This window comes from Siniperca chuatsi, linkage group LG21 (genome assembly GCF_020085105.1).
Source record: "Siniperca chuatsi isolate FFG_IHB_CAS linkage group LG21, ASM2008510v1, whole genome shotgun sequence".
Taxonomy (NCBI): domain Eukaryota; kingdom Metazoa; phylum Chordata; class Actinopteri; order Centrarchiformes; family Sinipercidae; genus Siniperca; species Siniperca chuatsi.
In genome coordinates, this window is record NC_058062.1 from 12,238,106 (window position 1) to 12,257,137 (window position 19,032).

At 38.7% G+C, this 19,032-nt stretch overlaps 1 protein-coding gene across 2 annotated transcripts in view; it reads left to right on the forward strand.

The window, feature by feature from the left end:
* Nucleotides 1-19,032, forward strand: part of LOC122868691 (ras-related protein Rab-26-like) — a 59,430-nt gene that overhangs the window by 6,651 nt on the left and 33,747 nt on the right. For both annotated transcript variants that reach the window (XM_044180897.1, XM_044180898.1), the window contains exon 3: nt 17,823-17,864. In XM_044180897.1, coding sequence (XP_044036832.1) covers nt 17,823-17,864 — 42 coding nt within the window. The remainder of the gene's footprint in view (nt 1-17,822; nt 17,865-19,032) is intronic.

Consider the following 19,032-nt stretch of genomic DNA (forward strand, 5'->3'; position numbering starts at 1 on the left):
ATTAATTAATTAGACATAAGCCACATCAGATAAATTAAACTCATTTAAAATATGAGAAGCAATGTCATTTAAAATTGAATTAGATATTAATATGTATAAAGCTGTATAAGTCAGTGACGATATGGAGCTATAGGAGAAATCTTTCCAATCTGAACAGCTTAATACTAGTGATGACTTGATATTTTTTCCTTGTCGCATCAAAACTCCTCCACAGTTGCTGCAAATAATAAAGACATACAGTGTACAGGTATAAGATATTAGGCCTGAGCTTTTTGTTGGTATCAGGCAGTCATGTTAGATTCATTAGTTTACCCATTAGTCTGACTGGAGGATGGAACTGTAATGTCCTTTTTTAGCTGAATATTAACGTCATGCTTTGGTGGGTCTAGGATCATTATTAAGATGCATTACTCAATATTTTCCCTACTGTCAATAAATCCCACAAAAATACTAAAACCAACAATGCAATACTTATTCTCTCAATACTTTCCAACTTTCCCACCTTGTCTGTGGCACTCAGGCCCAAGCCCACTGATTCATACTGAAGATATATTGTAAATCTTTAAAAATGGGTCACAAATTTATGGTTTGATTTATTTATTTATTTATTTATTTTTTAAAGGCTCAGTCATTTCCTAAAGCAGCTGGATTTTGTAGGTTTTAGCTACGTAACTTTACTTTAACAGGAGTAAATAGTATTGTTGGGGACTATTTTCAACTGATGATTAATACACACTTTGTTCAAGTGAGTATTCACAGCAGCATTACGGTGTGTGTGTGTGTGTGTGTGTGTGTGTGTGTGGAATTGACTCAAAAACTACAGTGCCCATGTTCATCATAATGAAGTAATACTATTCATTGTTGGTTTTGATCTGTTGATTGGATTTGCTGACAAAATGAAAATATAGAACTTGACTCACCCTTTAATAAGTAGTGTACAGTATGTACACTACTGTATGTATGGTGTATGGTGTAGAATCGTGGTGTTGGTTAAGACAAGGGTTGGCTAAATCGATCGTACAAAAAGATATCTTGTCGTCGCAGTGAGACACAACGTTTATTTTTCAATGTGGTTTCCAGATGGAACAGATGGGCACACTGGACTGCAGGCTGCAGAGACCAGTGTGTTTACTCCTGCGACCAACAGCAGCCCTCGTCCCATGTCTCCAGCTGAAGCACACAAACGTTGTATTTTGCACATTTATATTTCTGAAGATAAATAAATAGTTGTGGAACCAAATGTGTGTATAGTGGCTGTTCTTGGATCTGGAAACAAGTATATACTACTATATATGTAAAAGACACATTTTGCTTATGCTTGTGTTACCGTATTCTAATATTTACAATGCTCTGAGGAAGTAGTGGCTGTCAATTTCACTGTTATATGCTCAGTATTTAAAACAGGTGAGAGTGCATAGGTTAAAATGAGCAAAGGTCTTATGCTGAACTGCAGGTGATGTGTTTAATAAATTAAAACAATAGAGTTATGCAGCTGTGTGATGGGTGTAACCTAATGAGTGTAATTTGCCTAATCTTCGTGGGTCATTAGACTGCAGTGGAAACCCAGACAATGTTCTGAAAGAACCTTTGAAAAGTTCCCTGAGAAGTAGTTCTTGAGAATGAAAGTTCCGGGTACTTTGGGTGGAAACGCAGCTTACGGCTACCAAATCTACCAATCTATGACCAAACTCTCAAAATATTTGACATGTCAGCCAGTCTGTGTTAATCTGCTGCAATCAGATTTTCACACATTGAGGGACCAATATCAATTTTCCATTCTGTAATTGTCTAAATCCATCATACTTTCACTTTGCTTAATTTTTTTGTCACTTTCCTCCTCAGCATGCTATTTGGTATTTAGTGCATATTCTCACTGAATGTGTTGTTTATTCTTTTAAACGTTGTAGCCTGAAGGCAAAAAAAAACAATTTCTCACTTTCAACTAAATCCCACAGTAACAAATAGCGGCAGGGAAGTTGGTTAATTTATCTTAGCTGTAAACATAATGAGTCCCAAATGTTATTTACTGAAAAACAATATTGTCAGCTTCAGAGAGGATTCTTTCTCCATTACTGGGGACAAAATGTCTTCATTTGAAAAACAAAGCTTGATGAGCAATTTTTTCGAGAATCGAAAAGAGGACTATTAAGTGGGAGAGAAAGCAAGAGCAGGACGTTAGGGAAGGAAATCATACCAGGGAGAAATAGAAAAGCAAAGATTGCTCAGAGGGGAAGCCTACTAACAACATTACCTCAACAAGCCTTCCTCTCATTTCTAGTGTGGCAGAAAAACAACCTTTCTTCCTCTTTCCCTCTTCACAATCTACCTCACCTCATGGCACCGGATGGAAGTAATCCTTCAATCCCTCAGTTGACGTAAATGCAGTGGTGGGGAGAAGAGCAGCACTTCTCACCCCTACTGAGAGACAAGGGAGCTGCTCCCAGCTGTCAGTTATGTCTGCTGCGACCTCTTATGCAACCACAGATTTCACCTCTCTGCACCCTAAAAACCATGCCGTGTTTGACTCGGGAAGACAGATCTTGAATGATGCCTGTGAGGGTAGAACATCAGACTGGGCTTTTTAGCCTCTACGGATGGCATCCAACTATTGGATGGATTGCCATGAAATTTTATACAGACAGTCATGTTCCCAAGAGGATGAATCCTACAGTCTCTGATCCTTGGAGCTTTCCTCTAGCACCACCAGCAGGTCACTGTTTTCATATATCCTATGAAATATCTCAACATCTACAAGATGGTCTGGCACAAAAGTTTGTACAGACATTCATGGTTCCCAGACGATGCATCACAATGAATTTGGTGATCCCCGGACTTTTCTTCTAGTACCACCAAGAGGTTGACATTTGTGGTTTTGAGTTAAATGTCTCGACAACTATTGGATGGATTGTTATGAAATTTAGTACAGACATTCATGTTCCAATGTGTCCAATACTTTGGTTTATGACCAAATACCTGCTAAACTATTGACTTTCTTATTGTCCTCAGCTGTAATCTCAATCTTATTGGCAACTGCCCAAGGTTTTCGAGAGACTTTCATTGTTACTATGTCTCTACTTTACTACTCAGCCTGCTTATTACTGTCAGTTCAAGCAGGAAAACAGCTTTTCTTTTGTCCCTTTGTGCTATTCTGCACATTAGTGCTTGACCATGTGTGTGAATTTACGTGACACCCTCTCTGATTGAGATGATGACCCCCCTTGACCTCAGTGACAGTTGCTCTCCTGCTCCTGCCTGATGTGTGAACAAAATGTGCTCAAAATAGCTCAACTCATATTGGCATGTGATGTCCACCATAATATTAAAATGTTCCCAATGAGCTAGTCACAGATAATGTATCCCCTGAGGATGAACAGATAGTTATATCTTACATTATGGGGATAAAGTCAGTTACCACAGACCACACTATACAGTCCAGAACAGATGAAACATCACAACACTGCCTCCCTTCTCCAATGATTTACTTTGAGCACTCTATCTAGGAGTGGTCCATAAAATGTCCCTGACAGGTTTAAGAGACATGGATCACACCTGGCATACTAATTCATCTCACCCTGTTTGTAGTCTGTATTGTACACAAGATCTTTATCTTAATGATTTACCTTTGCAGTGCTACTTTTAGGGAAGGCGTCTTTTGTGAGCGACAGCTACAATGGATGGGCTTGAGGTCATCACTGAATAATGCGTGATAGAAGCAAATCTGAGAGCAACTGTGCTTCCCATCAGCCTGCTAATAAGCAAATGTTAACATGCTAAATTAAGACAGGTACATGGTAAACATTATACAGTTCTCTCTTAACATCACCATGCACCATAGCATTGTCTTGGTTAGCATGTTAGCGTGCTGATGTTAGAATTTAGTTCAAAGCATCTATCTATCTATCCATCTATCTATCTAATCTAATCTATACACATGCTCTGTAATACCCCCCTCCACTCTCCTCTCTGCTTTCCCAGAGAGGTCACCCCTCATGACACTGACCCCTGTGTATCACAAGTTGGACCAGAAGTTTCACACCTCGCTGATGGAGTTGAAGCATGTAATCAAGTTTCCATTTTGAAGCACAGCAAGAGAGTTTCACTCATAACAGACGGCCCCGTTGATTCAGATTTCTCTTTCCTCTGATGTTATTTTTGGGTGTACTTAGTATGTATGTGGGCGTGGGGGCTATGAATCAGGCAACTGCAAAATTGTCTGATTTTAAGAACTTGAAGTGGGGATGCATTTCGGCACTGTGCTCCTGCATTTAAGAACATTACAGCTATTAGCCTGAAAGAGGCATTGAAAATAAATGTAAAACTCTTCGACCTTCACCCTCCGCTACCCTGAGCAAGATAACATGGGCAACATGCTCACTTTAATCCTAATTAACTGGGTTCAAAGCCAAATAACACTGATAGGATGATTTCCCTTTACAAGAAGAGAACACCTGCTCTGAATTCAGATATGATGTATTTTTGTACAGTAATGATGCATGAATCTCCATTTAATTCTACACTAAAGCTGATACAGCAACTACAGAAGCATTATTGTTGCATATGTGTCCAATGACCTTCATTGTCTTGGTTGAACTGCCCAATGCAGTTTGTTATATCAGCCATCAGCAATGACTGGTTTATAATTTATCCATCTATCTATGAACAGAATATACTTTTAAATTATTCAAATAAGTATAGTCTTATTATACAGGCAATGCTCAAGATTATCTTGTGCATGTGTAAGTGTGTGTGCATCTCCATGGCAGTGAGGATGTGTTCCACCTGCCAGAGCAGAGAGCAAGGAAATGAAACAGAGGCAGCAGCAGAGAGGTGGCAGGAAGGGTTAAACGAGTCACAGAGGGGCCGAAGCCGCTGTAATTCTTATAGTCTAATAACCAGAGTAGGAGACCATGAAGTTGGCACATGAAAAACACTCACCAATACACACATACATACATGTCTTTGGAAATATAATGAGGAATTGAAGGTGTTAAGAATATTCCTGCATATATTGTGCTATAATGATGAACCCAGTCCCCTTAAAGGGTATATGATGGAAGAAGGTAGCAGGCTTTTTCCATGCATCTCATTTATTTGAGATTTTAATTTAGCTATGAGTTTGCTTGGATCCATCACCACAGTGGAGGTACGGGGGAAAAGATACCTAGACTCCCTCATCTAATGACACGTTGGGGTGACTATGAAGCCTCCACTCTTTCTTCAAATAAAGGTCTGTGGCTGATGTTAGACACTAGTAATTCAACCCACAGTATATATACCCAGTATACCCTGATCGATACACGTGCAGGGCCAATATTATTGCCAGATTTTAGCTCATCACAGATGTATCAGGACTGCAACTAACAATTATTTTCATTATTGATTCATCTGCCGATTATTTTCTTGATTAGTTGATTAATTCTTCTAATTTCTCTCTCTCTCTCTCTCTCTCTCTCTCTCTCTCTCTCTCTCTCTCTCTCTCTGTGTGTGTGTGTCTGTCTCTCTCAAAATTCAATTTATTTGTGCTTTATTGGCATGATAAACAGATGTTAACATTGCCAAAACATACTGTACATAAACAGAAGAATTGTGATATTAAAATATATACAGATAAATAAGATAGGATAATAATAAACTGTAGACTTGCAGTTAAAATACAAATACAAAAAGTGAAAACTAAACATTGCAACATTTTTGTGTGTGTGTGTGTGTGTGTGTAGATCATTCACTGTCCCTCAGGTTGTGGCCTGTTGATATATATTGGGCAGCAAGATCTGCCCTGTCTCCTTCTCCTAGGAGTATTTAAAATTTTGAGAGCTCATTTAATTTTTGTTTGTGGTGTTATTTATACAAATTTCCCGCTATATATCTTGGTCACAACTCTTTAATAACCAAATGTAAGGGATCCTTGTCAAAAAGGTTTGTTTATTTTATGTGTTTATGTTTAATGTATAGACATTATATATCACAAAATAAATATCAATATTGGTATTGGCCTCTAACATCCAGTATTGGTAGGGCTTTAATACCCAGTTCATGAATGCTTTTAAATTTGCAGTTTTACACACTTATAAAGAAGTTTCCATTTCCTTGGGAAAATCTATAAAGGACGTGATTTAATGTTCAAGGAGGCAACAAATGTCTGTGTTCGAATCTTATTGCTCCAAGATTGTTGATGTTCTTTGTCATACCACCTGAAATTGAAGCTGTAAACATTGATTTATTTTGCCAGACCTCTGACCCCCATAATGCAGAGCCAATCATACCACCTAGACATGCGATTCATCGGGAAGATTGTATTTTGTGGTTTGGTCAATCTCTGGTGAGCAGTGATTGAGCCCTCGTTGTGTGGTCAATAGCGTTGATAGCAGCTTAGTGGCTACATGGGCTGAAAATGTGTTAGATAGTCAATTCACTGATCTCAGATGAGCCCACAGTCAGACATGGATGAGGAAGAGAGAGATATTTCATTTTGATTACCTTTACAGGAAGATGAGGTTATTGTGGAAAGTGAGTCCAGTTTGTTTGTAAAAGTATATTTGCTATATAAGGACATTAAACGTTAAAAGCCTCTTATGAAATATGAATCTCGCCATCAATAGATTATTGATGGCAGATGGCTGTCTGTCTCGCTTGTGTTAAATCATTAAGTGAGATACTGGTGCGGATTCTGTTCAATTCCATTCAGTCGCACATTCAGCGGCACATTTAGTGGCTGTCAAAGACACACACACACACACACACACATATACTATATGTACACACAATATACAAACTCACACTGATAACAATGCTCAACAGATGTGGCAACTGTTAATAAACCAGGGGAGATCCAGTCAGGCAGCTCTTGTTATGCATCTCTGTCTCTCTCTTCTGACTGCAGCCAGACATTGTTAGCTGTCTCTCTTACATCACTGTTGGCAAATAATGTTGGTGAAAACTGGCACTGTCTGCTGATTGGTCACCATGTTTTGGGATGCAGGCGATGTGTTCGAATGCAGGCAGCTTCTCTGTAAAGCTCAGAAGTTATTTGCTACAATATATACAGTGAGAAAAGGGGATTAAAAAATAAGCTGCAAAGGAGAAACATGCTGATAATTGAGTGCACACTGTTAACTGAGGTGTATTCATGTGTGGAATAGAGCTGCAACGATTAGTCAATTGAAAGAAAATTAATTGGCAACTATTTTGCAACAGATGAATCGTTTGGTAATTTTTCAAGCAAATTTCCAAACAATTGATGGTTCCAAGTTCTCAAATGTAGCAAATATAGCATTATAGCAAATTGCAGTGGTGGAAAGTAAATAAGTAAATGTACTCAAGTACTTTACTTACAATTTTGAGGCTCTTGTACTTTACTTCAGTATTTCCATATATACTACTCCACTACATTTCGGGATGAAATATTGTACTTTTTACTCACATTCATCTGACAACTACTGTATATTTAGTAGTTACTTTGCAGATTTTTCATAAAATCCAGATGATTAGTTTGTAAAAAATGTGTTACAGATTAAACTATCTAACATATAAATTAGCTCCACTCTGACCAACTACAACATTAAAATGATGCTTGTACATTAATTCATCAGTAATAATAACACTGGCAGGGGCCATTCTACATAAGTTCTTTTACTTTTGATGTTTTTAAGTACATTTTATTGATAATACGTACTTACAGGACTTTTACTTGTAATGGAGTATTTTTAAACTGTGCTATTGCTACTTTTTTATAACAAATGATCTAAACTACTTCTTCCACTACTGTTAAATTGAATATTTTGGGTTTTGGGGTTTTGGACTTTGGGTCAAAATCTTCACTGTTTTCTGATGTTTTCAAGACCAAACAATTAATCGCGAAAATAATCGTCAGATTAATTGATAAGTGTGTGGAGCTCACCAGATACGACTCAGACACACACACAGTACACAACATGCATACACAGACACACTCATGCAGGCTGAGTAAGGCATCACACTTTGCACCACTGACTCATGAGCCAGTCCATCCTTAGCAATGGCACTCTGAAATAGATTAAATTAGGGAAAGCGTGATATGAATCACTTTCACTTTCATCTCTGACTGGAAAAGACAGTGTGTGTGTGTCTGTGTGTGTGTGTGTGTGTGTGTGCATTATATACCCCCAAACACTCACTGTGGGTTGCTATTGACTTCTGTCTTCAGTACACTAACATCATGGCTGACGTTGATTTTGGATACTTTTTAGAGCACATTATTTTACTCTGCATTTTGAAGTGTCCGTTTAATGGCTGAAAATCTCTTTGTTCAGAGGAACATAAGGTCATCTTCTTCAGACAACATGTTTTGAGAGAGTGACTCATGCAAAAAGTGCATGTTAGTCATTGCGTAATTACTGCGACTCAGTTGGAGGCAATAACTACATGCACTTTGGTATGAGTATATTTGCATACTTAATTATTGCATATTTTAATTTTGCTTCAGTATTGTTCAGCGGTTGATTTACCTTTTGTACAAAAATAAACTTGATTGTGCAGCTTTTTGTATTGACATTGTAGATCAGCAGGAGTCAAAATGAAGCAGATGACAGTGGCACAGAGGTCAAAGTTGTTGCTTTGACAAGTTGAAGGATGCTGTTGGAGTTGTGTTTGAGTCCCTCCAACTACTGACAAAAGGCTGGTCTAATAATTCATTACTTATTTTATATTAGAGATGTGTGTTTCTGATGCTGAGGACACAGAAGAGGTGTGACTGAACATTTCTGCATTTGCCTTTAGATATTGTGCCTGTAGTCTTCCTGTAGATTTCAGACATTTTAAGGCTTTAAAGTGAATGTCTTCAAAACAAGTTATCCATATCTAACCAACACTACATGTTGACTTTAAAATTAATACACTGGGTAGAATATATCAGAAACCCTAACCCCTAACACCAAAGTTCCTGTTGTCCACTTTTTAAACCTTTGCTAATTTCTCATGGGACAGTAAAAATTGACTCCACTTTATTTAAGTCTTTAAATTTGGTTCTAGGAAGGATTTGAGAAAACTGCAGATACCATTATATGAGTCTGTAAGTGTCTGTTATGCACACTTTAGAGAGTAAGTGAAGAAAAGAGATGGAAAATCAGACAGCAGGGAGAGAGGCAGCTCTGGCATGTGAGAGGACGATAACGGACCCATCATAAAAATCAAGCTGTGACTTAAAGATTACATCTTCTTCTCTGAAACCTTCCGCTCCTCTTTGATACTTCCTCTTTCATTGTGCATGTCACTGACAGTCCAGTGCCTCACTCATGACGGTCTTTATACATCTGCCATTCACTTGTTTCCATCTTCTATTTTTTTTTTTTTTTTTTTTTTTGGTTGTTGTTGTTGTTGTTTTTATAGTAATAGTTAGCGGAGGGATGGCTGACTGATTTCTCCATTATCCACTCTCCCGCCTGCCAGCCTGTCTGCCCGCCTGCCTTCTCTGAGTGGGTGCAATTAAAGTGCCAGGCCTGATCATGCCATCAAGTGCCAGTGATGGTTTTTCTGCTTGAAAAATGAATTGAACTAAGATGAAGTAGGAGCTACAGTGAGCACAGTTGGACACACAAAAACAGGCACACATTTGTATTTATATGTATGTGTGACCTTAACCTTAAAGCCATTTTGCTGGCTTGTCAGTAATTGGTTTTGTGTGTCTGGTTCTATTATTAGGGGTGAGCTGTGTTGCTATACAAGCCTCTTACTAAATTAAAAGTTGTCAAGCATTCAGCTGCACTTGAATGACTGCTTGTCCAAGTGGCTGTGAATGTGTGTACATGCACATGTAAACTTGTGACTGTGTTTGTGTACATTGGGTGGGTGTTCACCTCTGCCTAGGGAGGTGTTTGTAATTAAGGAAAAGCAGCTTTGCCACCTGCTGCCCTAATGTCACTGGGATCTAGAGAGGCGAGCCCCGAGGAGCACCATGAATATTTAACCATGGCATGAAAGAGGTGGGAAGTGACTTGTTCGAATATGGGTGCAACTCTGGACGAAGCTGATGAGGGATGGAAATGGTAAAGAAACATAAAGAGAGGGGAGATGGGAGATACCTGAGGGAGAGGAGAAAGGTAACAGGTGGATGATAAATAGCCCATAGATTTGGACTACCGAAAGGCTGGTTCTGTTAGTTGATCTTATGAAGCAGATAATGTGTGCCATTTACAATTTTTATATCTTTTTATATCTAAGTTATTTGTTGCAATATCATCTTAGGATCTAATTTCACAGCTGCAAATGTAAAAGTAATAATAATAATAATAATAATAATAATAATAATAATAATAATAACTAAATTATTGATAGTAATAATAGTAATACTAGTCAATAATAAACAAGCAGACAAAAATGAAGAGAATTTCTTGTAAAACTGATTATGTAAACATAAACTCTCAAACCATTTAATCAGCTACCAAACAAAAGACAAATTTCTCCAAACTAGAAACACAATTTACCCATTTTCGCATACAGTATAATGCAGGTGTTTTTGTTTAACATTTTTGTGTGCAAATCCCGTCGTACATCACAGGTTGCACAACGTGCTTGTTAAAGGTGCCATGTGGCGTTTTCTTGCAAACAAACAAAGGTTATGTTTACATTCAGTTTTACTCACAGTCGTAGAAAAGGTTTCAGTCGTAGTCATCTGGACACTGTTTTCAGAATCAAGACGTTTCGGCTCCCATCCGGAAGTCATTCTCAATTGTGAAAAATGGTCCGGGAAATTTAAGCTATTTTTAAAGCTATTTGAAATTTAAGCTAAATTTAAGCCCGGACAATTTTTCACAATTGAGAATGACTTCCAGATGGGAGCCGAAACGTCTTGATTCTGAAAACACTGTCCAGATGACTACGACTGAAACCTTTACTACGATAGAACACTCCTGGACGAATTAGGGACTACACCGTCTTACTTTTACTCACAGTGTTTATTTGTGCGTGTCCACAAGACAAACTAACTAAACATTAGCAGTTGTCAGTACAATCATCACAACCTGAATTCAATTAACACTCCAGTTGTAATGCATGTAGGGACATTACAGTGAAGTCTAGCCCGGGACGCATTCCCTTGCTGCCTGGCCAAAACTATTGTCACATGTGATGTAGACAGACCTCTGTGGCCTGACCCAAAAGATTTGAATTTGATGAAGATGAAGTGGTTTGTTTTTCTTGAATGCACCTTTCTTTGTTGTTTACAGTTCTGTTCTTGTACTTGTATTTTTAATGTATTTTTACAGTGTTTTGCTTTATATTTGTGCACCTGCACACTGTTAATTATATGTTTTTCTGTATACTGTATATACAGATTATACAGATTGCCATTAATTGCAGTTTTTTAGTGTCATGAATCAATGTCACCCTTCGCAGTCTATACGGTCTGTGTACTTGATGGATTTTGTGTGCCATCTGAGGGCAACATTTGATTTAGATGGAAGACATCATGCTTTTGGACAGAGTGTTAGCGTTTGTTAAGTTTGAGGTTTCAGGTCAGTATGGGTTTTTTTTGTTTATAGTTTTGAGAAAGCAGTGCATGATTTCAGGAAATGTGTCTCAGCAGTTGAGAAAAACTGTAATCAATCTGAGCAACATATGCGTTGGCAGATATTCTTTGGAGAAGTCTGTGATGATACTGGACCAAAATAAATAAAAGTGCTTCTCTGAGAAAAATGAGTGTGTGTAGCCTTTATGTGTGTTTACTTTACAGTGTGAAATGTGTTGTATACTGCATGTGTGTTCATATATTCCTGCCTGAATGCCAGGGGAGAAAAACTGAAGAAAAGAGTTTCATGAAATTTGAAGGACAGAAAAGAATTGTTGGAGTTCCAGTCAACAGCTTGCCCTACAGCTTGCTCTGTCCTGTGATTCAGCCACAGGAGATTATTCACCACTACACATGGTCACAGTAACCATACACAACCATATACTGTTGTGTTGCTATTTGATTTGTATCATGCCAGTGTGTGAAAAGATCCTAGGATAGAGCTTCAGAGAGGTCAAGGCTCCCCCTCACAGAATTCAGCTGAATAATGGATCTGTGATACAGCATCACAAAATGCTATGTGTGTATTTACTGCCTAAGGCCGCGTTTGGATCACAGCAAGTGTCTGCGTCAGTGTGCTACAGGTTACAGGTAAAAGATCAAATACAAACCAGTGGCTTTTTCCAAGAAGCAGCTTTAATCTGAAACATGAACTGATGTAAAAAAAAAAAAAAAAAAAAGCAAAGTGATCCACATATATCAGTAACCTTGCCTTTTAGTACACAGCACAAGGTGTTCTACCTGGATTGTACGCTTGTATGTTCGTTCATATTAACCAATGCTATGTGGTGCAAGATGATGTTGCAATGTAAAGAAGAACTAGGACCAATTTTTGGCAACACCCCAAGTGTTGTTTTGTGTTTTTTTGCAGCAGCTTTCCTGTTTTACCAGTGCTGGAGGTTCATTGAAATAGATGAGGAAGCCTGTGTTTTTGCAGTTGTCGTTGTGAAAGGACCCTTAGGCCCACTGTTCTTTCAATTAGTCTCTGTTTTCAACTTTACCAGGTCACCCAAGTGAGCAAGTCAGTAACAGGAAGGTTCCGACTATTACGCTGATGGCACAGTCAGAAGTGCTTTGGGGAAGCAGACTTTGTCAGTCACAGCTCTGAATGAAAAAGCAAGCACAAAACCTTCATTGTTAGCCCCTTATATCTTCCCAGAATTCCTGGAATAAGGTTTCTCAATTAAAATTCAATTATAGTGCTATGATATTATAAGATAATATAATATAGCTTCTATTTTAAAACACACTGACGAACATGGAGCTCTCTTTTTAGCGTGCCAAGTTTGCATCATAAAAACCAAACAATTAAAGCTAAACAAATGAAAGTAACAATACAAGTAAAAACATTACACTAATAAGTATTTCATTAAATGTATTTTCATTTATTTGTTTTTATAATTTCCCAGCTTTCCACCCTATTGCCACCCAGTTATCTCGAGTCAAAATCATTGTTACCACGAGTAAGGGTCAGCAAGTAAAACCCGTCAATGAATGAATCTCATAGTGTCTATAGGTTGCATTATGTGTGTGTCTGGTGTAATGTGATTTATGGTGCTATCTCTGTCTCCAGGAGAATATACAGTGTATCTTAATTGAAAGTATTTGTAAAAGAGTGCCTTGTGGTTTGAAAATGCTGACAAAGCTGTATCCAGGATCTTCAGCAGGGAAGAGAAGGGGCCATATTTTATTGTTTTTTATATTATATATTTATATTTATCACAGGATGATTAACTACCAATTCCTATAGAAAAGGAAATGTCTGGTGGAAGTGTCTGCTTTATTTACTCATTGTCAACACATTATGAACCATAATTATAATAACTTTTTAACAGTAACATAATTACACACATGGCCATAAGCTGCAGGCTATCACCCCTCTGGTAAATACAGTACTTGAGAGGATCTTTTTTAGCCTTGTTCAACGCCATTGTATGTTCACTTGATGTTGAGGCATGACTATTCAGTAGTGGGCCAATTATGATCTGAATTTGGCTGAAGATTATAGAAGCAAAGCTGTTTTGAATGGCTCTGTGCCAGGAAAAAAGATCCTTTTTGCAGAAAATAGCCAAAGACTTATGAAAAAGTAAGAGAGAAGAAGGGAATGAGAAGGGATAAAGAGGATTGGTAATGATTTTTAATAGGTGTGAAATAGTTTTGGGCAATATGACAATGTATACCGTAAGACGTGTATATTATTATACCATGTACAGTATGCAGAGGAACAAATTCTCATATTTTATCTACAAAGACATTTGTAGATAATATTTTCCAATTGAGTTTCAAGAAAATGTTCTATATCATGAAATGCATATCAATATTGCAATTGTATCCATAACGCCCACCACTTAGTCTGAAGGGGGAAATCTTCTATCATAACCATCACCAAACTTCTTTCAGAAGCTGAGAAAATGAGTGCCTTTCTGTAGGCAGGAAGGAGGGGTTGTGGTTGAGTGTGTTTGTGGGTAAAGTATGTGCAAGTGTGTGCATATGTCTGTGTCAGCATGACTTAGAAAACTTGACAGCTGGGAGTTGGGTTGACTGCAGAGTACCTCTCTGTATATGCCTGTCCCCCTTTAGCTTATTTCCCCCTTTGCTTTGATTTCTGACGTGTGTGTTGAGGCCAGCAGTATGCACCAGTGAGCTCTCAGAGCAAAAGAAGAGACATTGAGGAACGCCGCCATATAGCCTCTTTCTCATTATTTTTATCAGTACCTTTTTCTCATACACAACCTTTTTGTGGCCATCATACTCCTCTTTTCCTAACGCAGCTGCCATTAATGTTTTATTGGCTCACACTTCACAGGCCCCTCTGAAAGCTCCTCGTGCATTTGTAATTTATGATCCCTGTGAAGTGCTGTTAGTCATTCTGTACCGACTGTACCTTTGGGTGGGGGGATTAAATGGTTAACATCCAGTGTCTGGCTGGTAAGTAGAGCAGTTTGTATTTGAAGATGTGTTCTGTTTGGAGGGTGTTTGGATCTCAGGGAATGAAACTGACCTGAAAGTGGTGCAAGCTTCTCAGCCGTCCCTCGTCCCCCGTAAATTTTAAGTAAACTACACAGAGCAGAGCTGTGTCAGCTTGTAAGATGTTGAAGCTTGAGTAAGTTTTGAAAGCAAAGTGGACACAGTGTTCATGAAAGTGTGAATACGGTGTGTAATCTACAATACCTTATTTTCCCGTTTTACCACAGTAGACTTAGTCATATAAGTTCCTCAGATACTTTTTATCCTGCTCAGTCCACGCTCTCCATACTCATAAAATCTGGCTTATTATGTACTGTTCTGGCTGATTTCAAGTATTTCCTCTTACAAATCCAACATAATTATCAGTGCAATCAATCCTGACTCACCACCCAAAATCCTCACCGCAGTGCTATCATGAGCTTCTTTTTCTGGGTCACTAAATATTTATGAAGCCTCCAAGCACATTGTGGGTTGTTTGTTTTTGATAACAACAACAGGGAGTAAATCTTTTGAGACTCTGATTCCTATCAGAGCACCCTTACAAACTAGCTTGCAGCTCGACTTGCCCGTGAATATGTATGAGATTCCTCCTTTGTGACTCTCTGGGAGGTAAATCATCCGAACATGTCAACAAAGACAGTATCTGTTTCTAAGTGCTCTGCTGGCAGATTAGCAGCACCTCAATCATCTTGTCGGGGTTGAATATCTTCTGTCTCTCCTCGGGGTTCGGGGAAGGTAGAAGGTTAACAGCAGCTCTCAGGACCAACAAGGGATGATGATGGGGGGGAGGCTTTTGAGCGTTGTCATGGCACCAGGTGATGAAATCCACATTAGAGTACCGGGAGGGCCTGCATGTGGGTCACTGAAGAACATCTTGACCACCTCTTTTCTACTCCAGCTGCTTGCTCACTGAAAATGGGAATGCATGTGGTGAAATAGATGTGTTGATGTGATTGTCCAGGAAATATAGATATATAAATATAAAAAGCTTCCTTAGTTCATGTTGATACACACATATTCAATATGCACTGGGTTTTTTATTTTTTTTTCTTCAGGGCAGTCATTCATTACCTCCACCAAGGAGGTTATGTTTATGGTGCCGTTTGTTTGTTTGTCTATCAGCAGGATTACGGAAAAACTACTGGCCCGGTTTTCATGAAACTTGGTGGAAGGGTGTAGCATGGACCAAGGAAAAACCCATTCAATTTTGGAGCAGATCCGTGTCACGGGGCAGATACACAAATTATTTTTCACTTTCGTTAACATTGGGAGATAGATCAATTGTAACACTGGTGTCTATGGCAAAATGAACTGCATTTGTGGCGCATGCCCATATCCAGACATATACAGTATAGTGGTTACAATTATCATAGACTGGACTATTGGCCCTTCGAGTTTTATAAGCTTTTCCTCGAGTTTTATAAGCTTTTCCTCAAATGATTAGTTGATTAATCCAATAGTCCACTGACAGAAAATTAAGGCAACAATTAATAATCAATATCGAATCGATAATCGATTAGTCGTTCCAGTCATTTTTAGCCACACTAGCGGACAGCAATGTCGGTCTGTGGGTCGGTCCAGACTGAAATATCTATTGGATGGATTGCCTTTAAATGTTTGTACAAACAAAATGTTGTATATTCCACAATCCCCTGAGGATGAATCCTGCAGACTTTGATGATCCCCTGACTTTTCCTTTGCAGTCACCATGAGGTTGACATTTTTGGTTTTTAGTGAAACAACTATGGGATGGATTGCAATGAAATTTGGTACAGATATCCATAGTGCTCAGATGATGAGGATTACTATTCATGTAGCGCCACTAACAGATCAAAGTTTTCACCTGTGTGAAATATCTCAACATCAAGCAGATGGATTGACATTCATGTTCAGGTTGACATTTGTGGTTTTGAGCGTCATGTCTCAACAAATATTGGATTGCTATGAGATTTGGTACAGACATTCAAGTTCTCCATCAGGTGGCCATCACATAGCACCATCATCGGATCCAAGCTTTTATTCATCCAATATTTTAGTTTATGACCAAGTACCTGCAAAACTAATGACATTCCCTACAGCCTCAGCTATGCTTTACGTTAAGTGCTAATTAGCAAATGTTAGCATGCTAAACTTATATAGCAAACATGGTAAACATTTTACATGTTAGCATTGTCTTTGTGAGCATGTTAGCATTTAGCTCAAAGCACAGAGCTGCTAGCATGGCTGTAGACTTTTGGTCTAGTTGAAGCAAAAATTTCAAACTATATTTTGGGTTTTGGACTGATGTTTGGATAAAGCAAGGAATTCGAAGACACATCAGGCTCAGGAAAATTAAAATAGGCATTTTCACTATTTTCTGATATTCTATAAACAAAATGATTAATCAATTAACCAAGGAAATAATCTGCTGATTATTTGATAGTAAAAATAATCATTAGTTGCAGCCCTAATTTCCTCCACAAACAGGGGAAGCTGTGGAAGGGTAGCATTGGTCTTTTTGTATAGATCAATAAGATGTAATGCTCCTGCAGTTGTTGGAACAAAAGTGATGTTGATCAATAAGGGCAGAGGGCACAAGGCAGGTCCACACCTCAAAACTGATTTATCTGTCTGAGTCACTTCTTGTCACAGGTCAGGTGTGCAAATGCGCTACAGGGACAAAGTCGCGCTGATATGTACTGTAATGTTTTGTAAATAGCAATCATTTTTAAAGTCAAATTAGTTGTTAGTTGTTTAGTTGTTTGTTCTTACAACTGATACTAAAAAAGAACCCAATGGGCATACGGCACATTTTTTCGTGCCTTTAAGAGCAGCTCTACTTTACATTTAGTCACGTTATTTTTAACTTGAACCAACTCCTGTCATCATTTAGCCTGAATTTGATGGCAGGTTGTTTAACCTTTGCACATCCAGCCATCAAGATAGAGTCAACCTCTGACCCAGGAAACTGCACATCCATTTGGTTGAGCTACACTCTGCTGTGTGCTGGAGCAGATCAAAGCAGCAATCAGAGGAATGCCTCCCTAAGATGGAGAGACGGAGGGAGAGGAGGAGAGCTGCAGGGGTTAATCCTCTGGAGGAAAGAGGCGAGGCTTCATCAAAAGGGGCCAAAGTGAGGTGGACATGCAATATTGATGGAGAGAGAAGAGGAGAGTGTTGGCTGGTAGATGAGAGGAAGAGACAAGTGTCTGACCACAAACTGACACACACTCACACCTGAAGTTGCTTCTTTCCTGCACTGAAAAAGTTGTTGCTAGTTGGAAAAGATGTTTAAATGTAGGTACTGTCACTTATGATTTCTTGCTTTCATTTCCAGAATAAAGTCCTGAACATTGATGGAGTCAAGGTGAAGCTCCAGGTAAGAACTTAAATGTATCCAGACAATCACCAAACAACTGTTTCTAGCCCAATTTCTATCAGAGTTGTTGTCAAGAGAAAGTTGTCATCCAAATAAGAACCAGGCTCCAACCCCCGTGGCATTGTAGCCACCTGTCACATCCTGTTTCCAACCCCACCTGTCTCCAAGATAAAACCCATTTTAGCTTTAGACTATTTACTTTAGCTAGCTGATGCATGTGCCTAATTGCACAAGATGAGGTAAAGATCTGTCGTGGCCTTATTTTGTGAGGACAATCAATGATCTTGATACAAAAAGCCCGTAAAAGATAATTATGGTTCATCTATCTCCATTAATACTTTCCATGGCTTTGCGTTTTCTTCCCTACTCCACACTTCATTCACTATTTTGAGAACTGACGCCCATACTGCGAACACCTCAGCATTGTTGTATGTTTGATATTTCTGTCAAACAGAGCAAGTAATTATGTGAACTAACCCCTAACTGGGGTTTGACGGAGGCTGGTTGAGTGGGCCTTTGCTCTGTGATGTATTCATTTGGGGTTAATTGGCTCAACGTCAGTTTGCAGAGCAGCCTGTAGCCTACACACAGCAAGAGAGAGTTATTTTTTCTCCTTTAATTGACATTCGTCATTACTGCGACTTGGATCCTGGGGGGATGGTTGCCCCAGGGGGCAATCAGGAGGCAGAGCCAGCATCAGAACAGAGAGAGAGAGAGAGAGAGAGAGAGAGAGAGAGAGAGAGAGAGACCAGAACAAATGCTGAAAAAGTCTGGGGAATGTTGTTCATACAAAAATCAAGAGAGGGGTGCAGTCAACCTGCACAGGTCTGCTCTAGAGCAGGGGTTCTCAACCTTTTCTGTTTCAAGGCCCACCTATTCATACTTGTAATGGGCCAGGGCCCATTAAATCATAAATTAAATTGAATTGTATTGAATGAACACCAAATTAAAACAAAACAGAATTACGTTTTGTTTTGTTTTTATTACAAATGAAGTACAGATTATCCGATGATACACAGACCGAACTATTACATTTCGAATAGTTAAATATCATTTTATCTTGAGAGTGAGTAGGATTGTTTTACGATCAGTCATTCACATAACGAGTAATTTTGAACAGGCATATTTGCGGTAACCTCCGCTGACTGACAGGACAACTTTTGCGCAT